The sequence below is a fragment of the Saccopteryx bilineata genome, chromosome 2 (assembly GCF_036850765.1).
Source record: "Saccopteryx bilineata isolate mSacBil1 chromosome 2, mSacBil1_pri_phased_curated, whole genome shotgun sequence".
Taxonomy (NCBI): domain Eukaryota; kingdom Metazoa; phylum Chordata; class Mammalia; order Chiroptera; family Emballonuridae; genus Saccopteryx; species Saccopteryx bilineata.
The window spans coordinates 378,679,033-378,698,863 of NC_089491.1; the positions used below are offsets into that span (position 1 = coordinate 378,679,033).

General features: G+C 58.8%; 1 protein-coding gene across 1 annotated transcript; it reads right to left on the reverse strand.

Annotated features, from left to right (window-relative positions):
• Nucleotides 1-2,640: 2,640 nt before the first annotated feature.
• PPP1R9B (protein phosphatase 1 regulatory subunit 9B) lies at nt 2,641-19,247 on the reverse strand. Its single transcript, XM_066263926.1, has 10 exons — nt 17,747-19,247; nt 13,687-13,819; nt 12,314-12,434; nt 10,136-10,240; nt 8,960-9,095; nt 8,209-8,361; nt 8,047-8,100; nt 4,860-5,089; nt 4,411-4,507; nt 2,641-4,224 (listed from the first exon to the last, which is right to left on the reverse strand). Exons 1-10 carry the CDS (start codon nt 19,109-19,111, stop codon nt 4,171-4,173), a joined length of 2,448 nt encoding a protein of 815 aa, XP_066120023.1. The 5' UTR covers nt 19,112-19,247; the 3' UTR covers nt 2,641-4,170.
• Between the last annotated feature and the right edge of the window lie 584 nt (nt 19,248-19,831).

Sequence of the window (19,831 nt, forward strand, 5' to 3'; positions counted from 1 at the left end):
AAGATCAAAGACCAAATTGAGAACTATTTAGGATGTAGAAGTGAAGAGATTGACAGCATTTGGGGATGGGCTGGCCACAGACAGAGAAGGGTCTAAGGAGGACTGTGGGGCTTGGCCCTGCAGGTGGAACTGGCAGGGATGAAGAATAAGAGGGATGAGATCAGACTTGGACCTGGTGAGCTGGAGGTGGAGGCAAGCCAGCCAAGGAGATAATGTAAAAATCAACAACTAGCTACCACCATGTGATGGCTCAGGAGGTGCCAGGCACTATAGTAAGCACTTTTCTCATTAAAAATGAGGTAGGTGTTCCTATTACCCCCATTGGAAGAGGGGGAAACAGAAACTTAGAAGAATGAAAAGAACAAGTGGTGAGGTTGGACTGGGTCCAGAGCTCAGGGGAGAGGGGTGTGGTCCGTAGGAACAGAGTTCCCCAATGGCCAGTGACTCTGCAGACCCAGGTCTCCGAGGGGCTGTTAGAGGGGGCATGTTGAGCCAGGATGGTCTTGGGACTGAGGACAGAATAATTTGGGGGGCTGAAGGTATTTCAGAAGATCTGATAGTTTGGGGGGATCTCTGGGGTGCTGGCTAGAATGTGGAGATCTGGGAAGGGGTGGTACCTCTTGTGACAGCCTGTTAGGGCTATGTCTGGGATCTTTATGGAGGAAAGTTTGCACGTGAGATCTGGGAGGTAAGCTGGAGTGGGGAGGTTGATTATATAGCCTCTGTAGGGAGTGGGAAGATGATGGGTATGTCAAGTCGGTGCTGGGGGCAGCAGGCAGGTTCTTGGGAGGGTGTGTGCTAGGCCACAGGACCTGGGAGGACCCCCTATTCCTAGTGATGCTTAAACTCCTGGGAGTGGTCTGATTTCCCTCCCCTCTGGAAAGTGTTGTTGTGGCAAACCTGCCCAACCTCCTAAGAACAGGGCAGGTGACAGGGTGGGTGGAGGGAACAAGCCTTATTTCCTCACACAGGCCTGCCCACAGCCTCGACACACCGCTCCAAACATGGCAATATCTCATGGGCAAGTCACATAGCAGGCCTGAGAAACTCTCAGCCAAGCCACACACCACACTTAGGCTTAAGACAGTGTGTGAGGGGCGTGGCCCACCTTCTGGAACATACATTGTGCAGGCCCCTCCCCTAATGCACGGGACAGATGGAGGCAGCAGAATTCCTTCCTGGATGCTCAACCCAAGTCAGACCAGCAGAAACCCTCACTAAAACCCTTATGTTTGCTCCCCATCCAGGGAGGTCCAGCCACTTCACTTGTTGGGACTTCTTGGCAGGTTTCCTGGGCCTGCCTCAGTGACTTCCAACTCTGAAGCAAGCCCCGTGACCTTGTGGTTTGGTAGCCTCTGATCCTGGGATTGTCACCTGGATCTGCCTTCCCAGGGGTGTTCCAAGGATGATTTACTTGGATAAGATGCCTTGAGAGGCATGGTCATCCCCAGGATTCCAGGTGACCCTCAGGTAGGTGGCAGGACTGCCTGTAGAATGAGGATGTTTGAGAGAAGCTCTAGTAATCTAGAATTTGGCTTTACAAAGAAAGACTTGTGTGGCATAGCCATCCACAAAGGTGCTTCAGGAGCTGATTGCCACTGGGAGTTCTGATAGAGGCTACTCATCTCAGGTGTTGTCAGGAACACACCACGATGGCTTTGAAGGGCCCTCATGTTGGGCCTTCCATTTATGGAGGCAAAGGGGAACATGAGAATCTCCCTGGGGTCAGGACACTGAACACAAGTGACTCATGCTTTAGTTCTCACATATACACATTCTAGCACCCAAAGCACAGAGAGGCTGGCGCTGGGAATGGCCACAAGCCTTGGCCCACTTCCCCCTGCTCTCACCTGTTTGTAACTTCACTAAGGCTTGTCCCTGGAACCCCAGCATCCGGACTCCCAGGCCCATTCATATTAGAGCTAGTGCGTTAGCAACCAGACCTGCTGGAGCAGGAAACTTACCAGGCGTCCCCAAACTACGCCTGCGGGCCTGCATGTAGCCCCCTGAGGCCATTTATCCGCCCCCCCCACACACACACTTCCGGAAGAGGCACCTCTTTCTTTGGTGGTGAGAGGGGCACTGTATGTGGCGGCCCTCCAACGGTCTGAGGGACAGTGAACTGGCCCCCAGTGTAAAAAGTTTGGGGACCCCTGACTTAGACTATTTAGGCCTCTCCAGTGGGCCCACAAAGGGATTCTCAGGACCCTGGGGACAAATTGCGCTGACATGTCAGCTCCCACCACTTATAAACCTTAGATTCTTCAGGGTGCCTTGTGAGTAGGGGCTGGTACTCTCACCAGGTTAGAGGATTTCTCTCGGGAGGGGCTTGGGGTTCACCTTATCATATCTAACCCATCCTGGCTTTCCATTAGAGGCCTTATAAAAACAGAATGCAATGCACCTAGGGAACTCTCTAGAAATCGCAGCTTTGCCCAGTTGAAATGGATAAAAAAGCATGGGTGCTGATGAGGGCAATGGTAACGGGTAGTTTGCGGGAACTGGGAACAGGGGGTTTCCATATAAAGACCCTCATAAACAGAGCAGTGCTGGTGGTAGAAGTGGACCACTGGGCACAGATTGGCATCCCGGTCCCTCTTCCATCCCTCTCCCACCAATCAAGAAACCAGGCAACGAGGCTCTGGGGCTGCTTTTATGGGGATGACCTGACAGAGGGCATGGTCCGTACAAAACCGGGAACAATACATACATATATATATTATATACAGAGACGCAGTCCTGTGGAGGGCGGGGCAGGGATGGCCACCAGCCAGAGAAACCGGAAGCAACCCGCGGCCCCACCCACCTGACCCCGCCCCCTCCATCTGCTGGGGCGTAGTGGGTGGAGTGCGCTGGCTGGGGCACTGAGACCGTCAGCTTTTTCTGGGAGTAGGGAAACTTCTGGGGACAGGAAGGCGGGGAAGGAGGGGGAGAAATACTGATCGATGGCATGGTCTATTTATATAGGACGAGGAGAGCCAAAACGGATGGGGCAGGGGTTGTCTGTTTAAAAAATGAACAGAACCCTAGGCTGGGGCAGGGGCATCAGGAAGGGGCAAAATGAGAGATGGATTCTTATAGGGGAGGCAACCTGGGGGGGGTCTCACCTCCCTTGGTCCAAGCCCCAATTTGGGGTTAAAGTGAGAAAAAGAGTCAATTTCACTTATAAAGCAGGCTGTCAGCAGGGCAGCCCTGGTCTCCAAAAAGTGTAGTAGTAAAATTTTGCCCTCCAGTCAAAACATTGGAAGGATGTGGATGTGGGTGGGGTGAGGCTGAATCTCTGTGGTGTTAGGACATGTGGCCCTGGGCAGGGCAGGGCAGAGCAGGGCCTGGCTCCCCGTTAGAAATGTTCCTCTTGCCTAAGACCAGGCTTTCTGCAGCCAGGCCCCATAAGCTGACTTCCACTAGACCCTGGCAGTCCCAGGCTTGCCAGGAAACTGCACCCCAGAGAGTCCACAGGAACAGTTCCAGGAAGAGCTTATGGCTATTTGGCACCAGGGAAGGGCTGGGGAGGAGGCACAGGAGAAACTGAGGGTTGCTGCCCCCCTTTTCCTACTCTTACTCCCCTTTTCCTGAAGGATACATGAGAAATCAGTGCAGGGCCAGGCCCAGTCTCCAGGATCTGGGGTGGACTCTGTCCCTCCTGGGAGGGGAGACAGGGTGTGGAGGGGAGGAGGTGTGGAGGCAACCCTTCCCAGCAGGAGGGTCAGAATGAAACAGACAGCACAATGATGGGGGAGGGGCCAAGACGGTAGAATCTCAAGGAGCCCTGTAGGCAGGGAGCAGCCTCCAGGGGGTGAAACCGGGAGAGCCCCCAGCCCCATTCCAGTCCAGAGACAAAGGTTGGAGGCTGTAAAGTCTGGCAGTTTGGTCTGCAGGTCCTTGTGTCCATCTACCCAAGCCAGCCCTCAACATCCCTTGGCCTCTGTGCCTCAGCCCCATGGGATAAGAAGGAGACCATCCTTCTAGCCACCTGTCTGCCCGGAGCCACCATAATGGGGCCTGGGATATGGGCCCTCTGGTCCCTGAAGCTGGGGGAGGTGAGGCAGAGGGGTGGGGAGTTGGGGCACCTGTCCCCAGGCTGGTTGGGGGTAGGGTGGAATATTGAGGACAGGGGAGGGAGGACAGTGGGAGAAGATTAATTATTGTCTGGTCAAGAAAAAATTCCTGTTAAGTAGAATTGGAATTCCTCAGTGTTTGCAGGTTTCCTTCCAGTTCTGAGATCTGTAAAACACAGGGGAGAGGGGCTCAGGCCCTGCGCCGTCTGACCCACTAGTGGGTATATGACCCTGCACTCTCAGCCCGCAGCACGATTCCCCTCTCCCCTCCAGGATCCAGAGTGGGTGCTAGATGTGGGCTTACCTTCCGTCCCCCCCACAAGGCCTTGCTCCAGGGCACCCCTGGGCCTACCTTGTCCAGGAGCTTGTCCATCTCCTCCTTCCTAGCCAGCTCTGACTCCTCTAGAACCCGGCGTTGTGCGGTCTCCTTTTTCAGGAACTCGATCTCCCTGGCAATCAGTGGGGCACACAGTGAGTAAGGGTGTGTGGCCTGGCTTCCACAGAAGTATCAGGGTCCTAAGACCCTAATCTCGGCTCTAGCTGGGCAGCTCTACCCTCTCACTGTTCTCAGGTCAGGGGTGGGGGTGGGGGTCCAGGTGTTCCCAAAGCCTCTGGGGTCTGGTTGTGCTGGCTTTGGTGCCTGGTCCCTCTGGGCTCAGGTACCCCTGGGTACCATGGGGCTGTCCAACCTCTGTGCTCCTTACCTCCCCACTCAGCTGGGAATGGGCAGGGACTGCCACCACAGGGCCCTCCATCCTCCCTGGACCCAGCACTCCCAGCCCCCAGCCCCCAACCACGTACTTCTGCTGGTAGTCCTTGATGAGGCGCTTGGCCTTGCTGTACTTGCGCTCCAGGGCCTGGTACTGGGCCTGGGTCTCCCGCAGGTGCTCGTCCACAGCTTGGCACAGGCTCTGGGCCTCCCCCCAGTAGCCCTCCAGCTTCTCCATGCGTTCCTTGTTCTCCTCCACACTCTGCTCCAGCTGGGCCTTCTCCACCCGCCACCGCCCCTTCTCCTGCTCCAGGCTCTGCAGCTGAGAGAGGAAGCAGTGGCCCTGGGTTGCTGGGGGCCCGAGGGAGCCCAGGAGCACCCCCATCCTGCACTGGGGCCGTAGCCTCTGGATGATTCCTGCAAGATATGGAGCCCACTGCCCCCCTCCCTACTAATTCTACCTGGTTGGGCCTGAGACCTGAAACTGGAGAAGGAAGAGGTGGGACCTCAGCCTCAGAGCTCCCAACCAGAGTCCCTGACACTGTGACACTCCTAGAAGGCAGGAGGCCTGGGTTAGACGCTGACTAGATCTGTGACTCAGAGCAAGGCAACTTCTGTCCTAAGTCTTGGTCCGTCCATCTGTAAAATGGGAGTGATTCCTGCCTTGCCACGCTCACAAGGGCTACAGTGAGATGGTAGATGTAAAAGAACAGGGGAGGTGAAGATCATCACTGCCCCTGTAACCCCCTCTGTGCCTCTGGCTCTACTGACCAGTCCCTGCTTCTGCGGTTGCTTGAACAATCCTGGCTCCTCTCCTGGCTCCCAGGCTACCCCAGTGCAGACTTCCCAACCCCAACCGCCCAGTCCTGCAGCCTGTGTTCTCTCTCCCCTCCCACACCACTCTGCACTCCGAGCCCCGAGTCCTGAGCTCCAGCCCAACATCACTGCCAACTTCTCCCAGGCACCATGTCCCAAACCTGTGCCCCCACCACACAGACCTGTTCCTCCTTTCCTCTAGCCCACCTCTGTTCAAAGGTGCCCTCTTCTCACTGCCATCCCAGCGCTCAGCCTCCAGCCCCTGCCTTCCCCTCCAACCTCGGTGGCTGCAAACGCGATGTGCTCTGTGTGCTCTCGGCGCCTCAGCCACAGGCCTTCCTGCAGATCCTCAGGCTCACCAGCTTCCCCCCTGGCTCCCGGCTTTTGCTGTGCCGTGCCGCTGTCCGGAGTGCTCCCGTCTCCCCTCCCCCTCGCCTCATCGTTTCCCACGAGCTCACCCTTGAGTTCTCTGCTCAGTGTCACTTCCCCAGAGAGGTTTCCTGCAAGTACCTGCATCAGTGCAGTTCCTCCTCCCTCCCCAGAGCATATCAGGTCCTGATGCTCTAGGCCAGGGGTCTCAAACTCGAAGCCTGCGGGCCACATGCGGCCCGCAGAACAATTTTGTGCGGCCCGCAGACTAATCCACGAAGTTCAAAATATTTTGGATAAAATTAAGTAAGCCTAGGGGCCTACTTGTATTTTTCATTCTCTAGCATCCTAGCTAGATGTTAGCTTAGTTAACAGCAGTTGTGATGCGAACTACAGTTTCTGGTCGTTTTGTGACACTGAAAAGTGTTGCATAACAGTTGCCTTTTGTAGACCTAGTGCGGCCCGCCTAACGGCTGTGATCTTGCTCTGCGGCCCACATGCTGAGTTGAGTTTGAGACCCCTGCTCTAGGCGCTCGGTAACCCTGTCCTCGCCTACAGATCCCCACGTCTGTCTGTAACGAGTCAGTCATTGGTGGACAGACTCTACACTGCCAATGGCAAGGATCAAATCTGCTTTTGCCCATCACAGGGACTGGAATAGTGCCGGGCACCTAGAAGGCACCCAACAGATGTGTATTGACCGAAGGCAGGAACTCTGACTTCCCCCTTCCCTTTATGCTCTGCATCCATCCAAAAACGAGGCCTACCATCTCAGCCTCAGAAATGCCAACCTACCCTTCCTTCCTTACCCTCTGCCATACTCTGCGCAGCCCTGGCCCACTCCTGACGCGAATGTGCTGGCCTCCATGTCCTGCCACCTACCCTCGTGTCCTCCCACCTCAGAGACAGTGACCTTTCCCGTTCTGGCCCCCATGTGGCCACAGGTCCAAGGCTGGAGTCCTTAGGGGAAGCCAGGACACTGCAGCTCCAGCCCCCTGTGGCAGTCCAGCTCTGCTCCCCCCCCCACCCCAGAGGGACAGCTGCTCCAGCCCATGGCTCTCCTCCCTAAGCTGGTCTCCTGCCAGCAATGCCTTCCTCCGCCTCAGTCGTCTAAGCCCTGCCCGCCCCTCAGAGTCGGCTGCCCACTCCTCTCACCATGCACAGCGGGTGTAAACTCACCTGTGGGCATGCACACACACACTCTGGTGTACTGTGTCCACATGGTTCTATGCACCCCTGCCTCTCCTCACCACCCTGGAGACCCTGTGCAAATTGGGACTCCTAATGTCCAGGCCTAGCGGTGCCCAATACAGATTTTTAAGGTGAAGTCTGTGTATCTCCACGCCTGTGAGTGTTGGCACCGAACATACTTGTGTGGGTGTCTGTGCATGGTGCATCCGCATGATTGTGTATGTCGTGTGTGTGTCACCATCTGGGAGCGTCAGCATCAGCACCTCTGTGAGAAGGCTGATGTCCTGTGACACTTCCTGCGCGATGGCCGTGCCTGTGCTTCTTACATCAGCAATGGGGGGGGGGGGTCTACATATCCAGGCCGGCGCATCGGGTGTGACATCATGTGCAGCACGGGTCCAGCGTCTCTGTGTTCTGTCTGCACTGAGTAGGTATCTGGGTGAATGGTTCTCTGGGTTCAGTACTGTGTGCCTGGGTCCAGGCTGGCTTGTGCCTGTGTATATCTCTGAGCAGTGTGTGTTGATCACTGGCCCTGTATGTAGAGGTCACAGGTGGGACAACATAAAGACATCTAGAGTGTAAGTTAGTATACTTCAGTATAATAGCTAATTGCTCAACCTTTTATTGAACACCTATGATGCGTTAGACTTTCCATGTACTATTTAATCCTCACAACAATCCAATGGTGTTGGCACGATTATTGCTCTATTTCATAGGTGAGGAGACTGAGGCACAGAGCAGTAAGTGAATGGGAGAATAGATGGGTCCAGCGCTTGAGCACCTAACACAACCCTTCCATGACTCAGAATAGCTTGCCCCATATGTGTGTAGGCACGAGGGTGGGTGGTCATGCCTCCAGCCCTCAGACCCAGCTTCTGCCCCCTTCCCCACACCCCCCCTCACCTTTCTTTTCAGCTGCTGGATCTCTGCCTCAGTCACAGCATGCTTGATCTGGAGCTGAGGGGGAGAGGGGCAGGTGCTCAGCGCAGCCGGGACAGGCAGTGCTGCCGGGCGGGATGCTGGCCTGCCTCTGCCCTCCACCACCCCCAGGACCCCTTCTCCCACCTCCTTAAACTTGTGCACCAGCTTCTCGGGCTCCATGTCCACAGGGGACAAGGCATCCTCGTTCTCTGCCAACTCGAACACCTCGATGGCCATCTCACCACCTGGGAACGTGGGGCTCAGCTCCTCATCCTCATCAGTGGCATATTCTCCTGTCTGCGAAGGAGAGAGGAGGCTATGCACCCTGCCCACCCCGCCCCCCTCGGGCCTGACAACCGGCGCTTAGACCAGAAATAGTCTGCTCGTGTCAGACTGGGAGCTACTTAGGGGGTGTGATTCATACCTCTCCCACCAGACTGGGGACCACACCAAGGGCACCGTTTGTGTCTTCTCCTGCTTAAGGCACGGGTAACACCCCCATAAGGCTGAGACCCCTGAAGAAACAGCCTGTGCTCTCCCCCTCACACTATGGGTCCACTGAAGTCTGGAGCTATCTCCATCCTCAGATTATGTCCCCTGAGGTTAGGGGCTATGGCTCCCTGTCAGAGTGGGAGCTCTTTGAAGACTTGTATTTTCCTTGTAGGACCAGGAAGGCTCTCTGAAGAAAAAGGGTGTGACTCCTCCATCAGACTCGAGGTCCCTGGAGGGAAGGGTCTGTATCATCTCCCTCAGACTTGGGGCTCCCCTAGGATAGGGAATGGTGCTCTGGGCTCTTCACAAGGCCTGGGAAAGCTGCAGAGGCAGGGGCTGGCTGTAAAGCTCCACCCAGCCACCAGGGGGCGATGACGCTGGCAGCCAGGCCAGGAGTCCCTACCTCCTCATCATCCTCCCCATACTGGGCGTATCTCTGCTCCATCATCTCCCGCTGCCATCGCTCCTGTTCCAGGGTCTGCTGAATTAGCTGAGCCACCTCGCTCTGCTCGCCAGGCCGCTCCCGGCCAATCATGAACCTGCAGGGGCACCAGGGCCTCAGTTCTCAGCTGGGTAATGCCAGCATCCTCCTCACCGTTGCTTCTCTCTCCACACCCAGGCCTTCCCAGGGGAGGTGAAACAAGAGGGCTGAGTCCAGAGACTGCAGAATGTTAATAATGAATGGAGAAGCTGGGGAACCTTATTGGGTTTCCTTCCCAGGAGAGGCAAAGGCCCACTAGCCCTTCTGGCCAGTTTTGGGGGAGGGGCGATATAAGCCACCTTCAGGCTGGAATGCAGGGGGCACGAGTTCAGGAGCTGCCAGTGTCGGGCTCTGCCCCTGCCACGTGGGAGAGAAGGAGGCAGAGGTGGTGAAGCTGACCCAGCAGAGCAGGAGCTATGGGGGGGTGCTGGGTAGCTGCTCCCAGGCCCTGAGCTTCAGGAAGGGGCGGGATGATGGTGACTGGAGATTAGGATGGAGAGGAAACAGTGGAACTTCCAGGCACTCTCCCCTCCTCTCCGTGGCCACCCACATCCTGTTTCTCTCCACCGCCCTTTCCTGGGGGCAGTGCCCCTCTCACAGGGGGCAGGGTGGTCCCTGAATGTTTAACTGAGAGAGACAGTGAGCTTCTAACACCACCCCCTTAACTGACAGGCCCAGAGGGGAAAGTGCTCCCAGGATTCCACAGGGCAGGTGAGGAGGAAGGGATGAAAAGCTCAGTGGAGGGCCCCCAACCCGCCCGGTATCTACCTTGTACATCTTGGTTCTTCAGTGAATGAGTTGGGACAGGCAGGGGGAAGAATGAGCCCAAGGGGTCTGTTTGGAGGTGCAGTGGACAGCAGGCCTTGAAGCCGAGTGCTGGTGGCCAGCAGTGGTCAGGGGCTCAGGATGGGAAGGCAGGCCTGGGGCAGGGGATGTAGGCACAGCAATTCCTTTGGGCAGGGAAGCAGTGGGACCTCCTCTGTAGGTTGGGCAACCCAGAACCTTAACTGTGTGTGGGCGAGTGGGCAGAGTGGCTGGATGAAGGCAAAGCCTCCGCCTGCTCCCACTCCACAGCCGCCCCACCCCCCCGGCGCTCACCGCACGCGGCCCTTGGTGTTTCGGAGCACGGAGGCTGCAAAGCTCTGGGTCACTCCCACCAGACTGGTTCCATCCACCTCCACCAGGAGATCATTCACCTGGATCCTAGAGGAGGTGACATTCGTTAGGGGGGTCATGAGAAGAACTATGGAGCTGGGGTAGAAGGTGGCCCCCTCCCATCAGAAACTCGCAACTCAGTCCTCATAGAGACCTGGCACTTTGTCTCCGTGCATAAAATGCATGAGGCCTGAGGATCGGGTATCAGCCAGGCCCACCTGTGGGCAGTGAGGCCTGGGCAAGCAAGGCACACAGAGGCGAATAGGATCAGGCACAGTGGCAAGCTCCCTTCCCGTGATAATCATACCCCTGTCCCCTCCTTCGTCAGCCCTGACAGAGCAGTGTGACATCCACAGAGCTCATCACTGCCATGCACACAAGCAAGGGCCCACGGCCCTTTTACACATACATGTCTACAGAGACCTGAGTCTGAAGATGTCCTTCCAATTGTCTGAGACCTGCATAACACACTTGTATTTGCAATCTGTCCCACAGGGTCACCTCGCCTGATACAGGAGCATACCCCCAACATGTTCCAGCTGTGGCACCGGAAGCCCTTGTTCTCCACACACGAGGAGAGAGATGGGCTGGTCCAGCCTGGCCTGCTGAGGGGGACCCTTGGTCCCCCCTCCCTCCACTCCCACCTCCTTTGGAGCTCCAGGCCCTTTCACAGGGCTCCCATGTGGAAAAGGAGAAAACGGCCTATTGGAAACGCTTCAGCTCCACAGGCCTCACATGTGGACACGAGTTCATGGACACTCTCTCACATGTGCATACACACTCCCCAAAAAGCCCACCTGGTGGCGTGGGAAGGGTTCTGGAAAGCCCCAATGGGGGGGAGTGAAGGAGCAGGGACTGTCATATCCTTTTCTCGACCCCCACGCCTCGCCATGCTACCTGGGCTGGAGCAGGCAGAAGCCCCGTGAATGAGGCAAGACCACCTCTGTCAACCTCTAACTTACAACCCTGGGGTGCCCTAGAGTAGTGGTCCCCAACCCCCAGGCCGCAGACCGGTACCGGTCCGTGAGCCATTTGGTACCGGTCCACTGAGAAAGAATAAATAACTTACATTATTTCTGTTTTATTTATATTAAGTCTGAACGATGTTTTATTTTTTTAAAAAATGACGAGATTCCCTCTGTTACATCCATCTAAGACTCACTCTTGACGCTTGTTTCGGTCATGTGATACATTTATCCGTCCCACCCTAAAGGCCGGTCTGTGAAAATATTTTCTGACATTAAACTGGTCCGTGGCCCAAAAAAGGTTGGGGACCACTTCCCTACTGCAATACACATACAGTAGAGTGGTCCCCGGTCCCCCAGAGGGGTCACTGGGCTTCCCCAGACTCCTAGAACCTTCTGATGCACAGATGTCCCCCTCTGGCCCCAGATGCCAAAACACAGGCGCACACACAGGGAGCAGTCTCCTCTCTAGGCAGCCCCCTCCGGGCTTCCTAGCCGCACGGTCCAGCTGGGTCCCCATTCTCTAGGCTCTAGCCACACGTGCCTGCTTTAGTTCCCTGCTTGGAACCTTCCGCATGTAACACTCCTTTAGCTCATCCTTCAGGTCTCAGCTCCAATGTCACTTCCTCCAAGAAGCCTTCTCTGATCACCAGAGAGCTCAAGTCCATTTTATGCCTTCATGGCACCCTGTATTTTCCCTCCATTTCACTATTTTCTGTGTGTCCACTTGAATGTCTACCTCGCCACACCATAAGCTTCACAAGGGCAAGGTCCTCGTGGCTGACATCAGGGCCTTACACCAGCCCTGAAGTGGAGCCGAGAACTGGCTATTGTTTGAGGAAGGACAGAATGCTCACGTGCACCCCACCAGGCATGCAGCCTCCATGCCCGTGCTCACCTACGTGGCCAACACGCAAACCAGGGGCCAAACCGTGGTTCAAAAACACCAAGCTGGCCCCCCAAGTGCAAGCGCCTGAGAGCAGGGGTTCCACCTGTCTTACCCACCTCTGTAGCCCCAGGCCCAGTCCAGCACCCAGCACAGCACTGCTCCACAAACCCCTGAGCCCCACAGGGAGTGGCGCACCCAGCGCAGTGGCCTGCCCTACAGATGACGGCTGGCGGGGGGCGGGGGGCGGGGGGTGGGGGGGAGCAGTACCTGCCATCCCGATGGGCTGCACCACCCTCGGTCACAGTCTTGACGAAGATGCCCAGCTTCTCCAGGCCCATGTCTGCCCCGGCCCCCATGCCGATAATGCTGATGCCCAGGCCCTCAGAGTCTGTGGAGCAGAGGGGGGTGAGAGATGATGGGGGAGAGCTTGCAGGGAATAGAGAGGCACCCCACTATCACCACCCCAACCCTCACTCTGGAGCATGGCCCCACCTCAGGAATAGTCCCCACGCTTAGGAGTGTCCCCCGACTGGAGAAGGGATACGGTTTTGTCTACCCCTCTTTGCCAAGTCAACAAGAATGCTCTTGGGTCACTCCCTGCCCTTTGTCCACCCAAAGAACTGCTAGGCAGCAGGGCCTGCAGAGGGTGACCCACACGGGTGGTCCAGAGGCTACTGTGTGCAGATGAGGGTACATGAAGGATGGGAACGGGGAATGGGGAACGGGGCATGGGCGGAGGCCATGGCTGCTCTTCTCTAAGCAGTGTCATCCGTACTCACAGCCTCAACGACCAGAGACCTGCTCTCCTCTCCCGTGGCCCACTCCCCTCTCCACAGCTGCCCCTGGTCCCATGGGCCTCTGACACCCCCACTCAGGATCTTCCCCCCACAAACAGGCTCTTCCTGTCTGCCACTCCCTCTCGGGGCCTGGGCGTCACCTGGATTCCTCCCTCCCCCTCACAGCCTCTGCCCAAGCCAAACAACCGCCTCTCCAGGGCCTCTCAGGTCCGCCCACTTCCTGCAAGGCCATGAGCCTGTCCACACCACAGTGGTCTTGGGACCCTTCTCTCCACATTACAGTCTGGACTGGTCTTTCTAGAATACCTTTCCCACACCTTGCAAAGGCTTCCCACCCATCTGAGAAAAAGACAGTGTCCTTTGTTTACACGGTCTCCGAAGCCTTGTCTGCATTCCCTTCTTCTCTGCCCCGTCCAAACCTAGCCAAGCCTGGCTTCTCTCTTTCCTGCACGTTCCCCTGAGCTCCTCCTCTGCAGTTCTCCACGCAAGCATCATTTCCTTGGTGAAAACCCCATCCCCAAGTCTGGTCAGATCCCCTATAAAATGATATTATTTCGGCCCCTCCCAACCCTCCCCAGCACCCATCATAGCACATAAGGGCGTTGTTAGACGTGACTGTTCCATCAATGTCCGCCGCCCTCATACAGCTCCCATCACGTCTGGCCAACACACAGCCCAGGACAACCCACAGTGCCCTTGGGAACCTGGCAATTGAAGAGCCCACAGGACTGGTGGTGGGAGCTTGGGGCGAGACTGGAACCATATGACTGTGAGGTGATGACAGGGGCCCAGGGAAGAAGGTGGCACCAGAAAGTATCCACAGGGCCTGGCCCTGGCTCTCACCCTTCTCCAGCTCCACGGGGAACAGCTCCAACCTCTCCACCCGCTTCTCCAGTTCGTACTCTGCAGAGGCTGCCATGGGATCCACATCCTCGTTGCGACGATCATAGTCCTCGTTAGAATATGTACTGAACACCTGAGGAGGGGCCACTTGTCAGAGGGCCAAAGCAGGACTGGCTTGGGGAGCCCGAGTAAGCCAAGCACCCGCCGATGCTCCCCTTCTACCACAGGCCTCCTCCACCGCCCCGCCCCCCACAGGTGGAGAGAGGGCTCCCCCAGCCCTTCTAGCCTGGAGCCCCTGGGGCAAGAGAGAAAGGGACCCAGCCTTGTCCAATCCACACCATTCCTCTCTTCCCCAACCCCAACAGCATAAGCGTGGCCACTGTAGAAGGAAAAGAAGGGCCACGCTGGAGAAACTGTCCGACTTAAGAACCAGGTCCCCAGGTTGTAGACAGACCAATAGACAGGTAAATAGAAAGTGAGAGATGAGGGAGAGCCAGACCAAGGTGAGGGTGGTCACAGATACAGACGGACCCAGACAGCAGGACAGAGGAAGGAACAGGCTGAGCAGGAGGGGGAAATAGGAGGAAGGGAGACTGGAGAAGCTGGAGGACGCCAGATGGGGAGAGAGGAGGGAGCGGGTGTGAGATGCAGGGAGGAGGAGGGGAGCAGGAGAGACACCGATGGGGCGGCAGAGGGGCACCCAGGATCCAGTGCCCTGAGCCTGAAGTTCAGGCCAGGTGGGGGAGGGGGGCAGGAAGGACCACCTCCACCCTCACGGAGGAAGGGGTAAGAAGCAGGAGAGGACACCCAGGGCCTTGCCCGTGGCCAGGTGTCAGTCTCCCTCCAGGACCTCAGCTTTGAGGCTGGCCCCTGTTCCCAGTGCACTGGGCTCTGGGGAAACAAGGATATGGGGGGGGGGGGGAAGCAGCCTCTCTAACCCTGTCCACAGCGCACTCAGCCTTTGTGGTGGCCCCGAGGCCAGCTCTGCCTTACTGTCTCCTTTGCCCTCTGCTGTCTCCCTCTTCCCATGTCGCTCAGCAGAAAGGGGGATTCCCCAGCCTGACTCTCCTCCAAAGAACAGAGAAGACAGGGCAGGGGCTCTGTGGGGACACTGAGTTCTAGACCCAGGCGGGAGGGCCCCGGGGGGAGGTTAGTGAGCACCATTTGGGGTACATGATGTGCTTGTGCTCCATTGCCTGCTGTGACAGGCTGGCACCACGTGGAGCTGAGTGGGGGCGAGAGCGGGTGGGAGCAGCTGTCAGAAGGCTGGACCTGAGGCTCGAGGAGCTGGAGCGGGGTACGGTCCTCCCCGGGAACCCTCCCAAGGCCCCCTCTCCTCCAGATAAGCTGCCCTAGCACCCAGCAGGCAGCAGCACTGCTGAGTCCCAGCTGGAGTCCGGGCTCCTCACCACCCTCTCCCCCAGCTCAGAAGCCCATTCCCAGGCTGAGGTACAGAGGGTTACACGCATGGCTGGGGGAGGGGGCTCTGTGGCCACTTCACTCACAGCCCTCAATTCCAAAGCCTCAGAAAAACTCCTGCTCGGGCCTTTACAGTTCATCATGGTGTGCAGCAGGCAGTTGGACTGCCCTCGTGACATCTGGCCAGCAGCCTCCAAGCCCCTTGGCGGGAGGGCCACCCAGTGTCCACATGGTGCGAGATGCCAGGTCCCACGCCCTGCGTTAGCCAGTGGTAGGGCAGAATGACACTGTGCCCAGCTGGGCTCTGGTGCGTGGGTCATCTGTGACTCCGTCCCCATTGTACACATGCCCCAGGCCCTAGGACAGGAGCTGGTGTGAGCCTGGACCCCACAAACTGGCTTTGGCCCCCTTCTGTATCTGAGTCAGGGTCCCTTCACCCCTCAGTCTTTGTGGTGGCATGGGTCACCGAACCCCTCCCCTTGCACACGTGTGCACATACACACATACACCCAGAGTGACCTCCAAAACACCCTCGCAGCCTGTCCTGGGTTTTGCCCTCATCCTCCTTCCTCACTCTATGAAATCCTGTCCCCTGCAGGAAACCTGGGCCTGAGGCGCAGGGTCCCAGACCAGCCCTCACACAGCTCACCACCATGTGCCCAGCCTATCAGAGAGCCCTGGGCCCAGTCCCCTGCCCCAGGTGACAATCTGGAATCAGGCTCTCTGTCCTCAGCAGAAGCCTCCATAAAGGCAATAATTGGGTCATCAGCGGGACACAAGGCCCTGGACTTAGTATTAATGTGGGGTGGGCACAGGGAGAGGGAAAAACGGGGACCGCTGCCCAAAGCGGGCAGGAGGAAAGCACCAGCAAGGTCAAAAGTCAGACACAACAGGCAGCACCCCATGCCACTGGCTCCCACACTCAAGCCAGCAACAGTCACCAGGGAGTCGGGGAGCACTGCTCCAAATCATGCGCTATTTTTTACCAAAAAAATCAGGGTAAGGTGTCAAATATAGACAGAGGCCCAGGACTGAAAGACCAAATTCCACCTCTGAGGGGCCCAGGCGGTTCAGAGAACTGGTGGTAGAGGTGGTGGTGGTGGTGGTATTGGTAGTGGGGTCCTGACTTCCTCAGTGGTCCCCACCCCCTTCCTTAGCATCCCAAGAAACACCATAATTCTCAGTTACCTCCAGGATCTCGTCCCTCAGGAGGGGAGAAGGGTTGGGAAAGGGCTTGTAAGGTCATAGTTGGGAAAGGGGCTGGCCTATTGGGAATAACACCTTTCAGGCCTCTTGATGAGAGGGACAGAGGTCAAGATACTGTGGGCAGAGGAGAGGAAGCTGGGGCAGCTTCAGTGTCCACAAGTAGTTAAGGAAACTGTGATCAAACAGATGAGGGTTTTACTAGAGGGCCAGAGGCAGGATCCAGGCCAAGGCAAGTCCAGGGGCCTGGCAACCCCATGCAGCAGACCTGGCCACCACACTAGCGGTGGCGAGACAGGGCCACCTAGGCTGATCTTGCCAGTCAAAAGTGGCGGATGGAAGGAAGTGAGGGGTGGCCTGGGGTTCTTCAGTTTCCCCAGAGGATGCCCCCTCCCCCACCCACCAGCACTATTCTGAGCATCACAGGGCACTGGCATGATCCACAAAGCAACCAGAGTGGTGGCAGGGATAAGAAGGCAAACTGAGACCTCCCCAAAATAGGCAGCTCTCAGCCCTCTTTCAGGGCACCCAGAGAATGTGGCAAGAGCACCTGGGGCCTGTCAAGGCCACGGGAGACTGTCTTATTGAGCAGTCAAGAGCAAAGGCATGCAGGCTGCTGCCAGGTCCCCTGGGTGAGGGGGTGGGGAGTGGGGGGGTTGCCAGCCCCTCCCCTCTTCCCTGACTTGCTTAAGGCCTAGCCCCCTCAACTTCCACACAAAGTGCCTACTCCCTGCAGTCCCCAACATTCCCCCTGGCCCACACAGGCCCCAAGAAACAGGACCCCAGCACTGGCCTTCTTCCCACCCCCAGTCACATGGCCCCAGACCAGCTCACCCTCAAAGAACTGGTTCCTTCTTTCACTTCTGCAAAGTTGAGGTGGGGGCTACAGATAGGAGGGAGGAAGGGCTAAGGTTCCCTATACCTTAGCTTTTTGAAGTTCCTAATCCTCCACCCCACATCCTATACAACTCCTATATAGGGGGAAATCAGGGGGCTTCTGAGCCCCCACCCCCCCTCCTGCCCAGAGTGGGGTACGGACCAATGTGGGGAGGCTCTCCTGAGAACACACACACACCTTCCTACCACCCAAGCCTTCGCCTCTGCACCTCTGGAGAAAGATGTCTGGGAAAGGAAGGGAAAGCAGGTGTCCCGAGACTTTGGGGGGCAGGGTGGGTACTTCACGAGCGCTGGGCCAGGCAGCAGGCAGAGGAACCCGAGGACAGGTCGGGGCAAAGCACCCTTGGCGCAGGCCGGAAAATCGTCCCCTTCTGACAAACAGCTGGAACTCCCCCACGTCCCTCTCAGGGTGGGAACTTCTAGGCAGGGGGCTGAGTGGCAGGGGCTGACTCAGCCTGCCAAAGCCCGCTGGCTGGCGGAGTGGGGGCGACAGCGTGCACGTGGCAAGGGCGGCGAGGGGGCGGGGAGGGGGCTCACTTACTTGGATGGGCGCTGTGCTGAAGTGGATTTTCCGGCTTGGGGCCGGGTCCTCTTCCTCCGACAGCCCTGGGATCTCCACGCACCCCGACTCGGGCTCATAGGGGGACTCGCCATCCTCCTCGTCGTCCTCGTCGTCCTCCTCCAGGGCACTGCCCCCAGAGTCCTCCCCCAGCCCACTGTAGGCGCTCACGTCTACCAAGTCTGCCTCCGAGAAATCCTCCTTCTTGGATTCATCCGCCTCCTCCGGGGCCACATCCGGGGCCCGGTCGCTGCCCACCCCTCTCTCAGGCGCCGCTATGGTCGCCGCCTCCTCCTCGGGGGCCGCTTGGGCCTTCTGCTCTCCGGGCACGGGGCCGGCTGTGGTGGCCGAGGTGCTGCCATTCTCCAGGGCAGCGTGGACCGTCACCTCCGCCTGGATCACCTCCCCGGGCGCCGCCTCGGCCTCCGACTCCCCGCTCTCCTCCACCTCCACCGGCTTAATCTTGCGCACCTCCCGGGGCTTGGGAGGCGGCCGGACGGGGGCCACTCGGTGCTGCGGGGGCTGCTGCCCTCCGGTGCCCCGCTCTTTCTCGGCTGGGGCATCCCCCGATGGGGCGGGCGGTGGCTGGAACACCCGGGACCGCTTCGTGACCAGCTTCGAGTTGACCTGGGGAACCCCGGCGGCCGCAGCCCTGGGGAGCCCCGGCCCGCGGTGGAGGCCGGTCCTCGAGTCGGCCTTCTCAAAGACGGCGCTGAGCTGGCTGACCGTCGGGGACACGGCGTCGGCGTCCAGCTTGTCCAGCGCCTCGGTGCTGCCGTTGAAGCGCACCACGACGTCCAGCTTCCGGTCCTGCAGGCCCGCGCGCTCCTGCCTCAGCAGCCGCCGCGCCGCCGCCTCCTTGTCGCCGCCCGCGGCCGCCGGGACGCTCCGTTCGAACAGCTTCCGCGTCTCCTGCAGCCGGGACGGCGGGTGCGGCGGCGGCGCGGGCTGCGCGGAGGGCGCGGGCTTGGAGTCGAAGCGGCTCACGCGCTCGGACACGCTGGTGCCCAGCTTGAGCAGGGCGCTGTGGTCCACGTTCTCGTTCAGGCTGCTGGCCCTCGGCAGCGACAGGCGCACGCCGCGCTCGGGCGCCCTCGGGGCCTCGGTGGGGCCCGCGGCGCCGCCCGCCTCGCCCGGCGGCCCCGCCGTTGTGCCCATCTGCAGGAACATACTTTTGATGCGATGGACGTTGGAGCCATATTTCTTGTGGTGGGCTGCCTTGGGTGCCTCGTCGGGCCCGGGCGCGTCGGGCGGCTTCAGCGCCTGGATGCCCGCCTCATAGGCGCTGCGGTGCGGGGAGGCGCTCCGGAGGGGCCCCCCGGGCCCCCGGGGCTCCGTCTTCATCATGGTGGGGGGAGCCGGGTTTGCATACCCCCGCTTCCCGCTCCCCCCCTCAGGCAGGCGGCTGGCCAAGTCGAGACCACCGCCCCCTCCCCCCGAGAAAAGAAACCCCGAAGGGCCTTTTGTAGGCTCCCCCCAAAACCAAGCTGCCAGAGACAGTTAAGGCCGCTTAAAAAAAAAAAAACGGTAAAAAAAAAAAAAAAAATCTCCGAGCGCCCTGTGTGGGTCGCCTCCCCCAATCAAGCTGCCAAACACAGCCAACCCCTCTTGCAGCGCCCGGGCGGACTGATCCGGTCGCCCCCACCCAAATCAGAAAAGCGGCGGCGGGGCCGGTGGGACCGCGCGCCCTGCCCGCGAAGCAGCGGCGGAGGCTCCGGCTCACATCGTCCGAGGCTGTGTCAGCGTGGCTGGCAGCCCCGGCGACCCCCACCCCGGCCAGGGACCTTGGCTCTCGGGGGGCCCGGCACCCCGGCGCCCATGGCTGCTCGGCCGGCCCGGGCCGTTCCGCCGCCGCGCCACCCTCCCTCCCTCCCTCCCCCCCGTGCCCCGAGCCTCGGTCTTTCTCTGGCTCTGCCCGAGCGGCGGCTGCCCAAGACCGAGCGGCTGCCCTTCTCGCCGCCGCCGCTGGGGAACTGGCACCTCTGGGTCCTAGAGGGATCGGATTTCCGGGACCGGCATATCTGAGCCCTCCCCTTCCCCTCCACCCGAGTGTATCTCCGCCCGGTC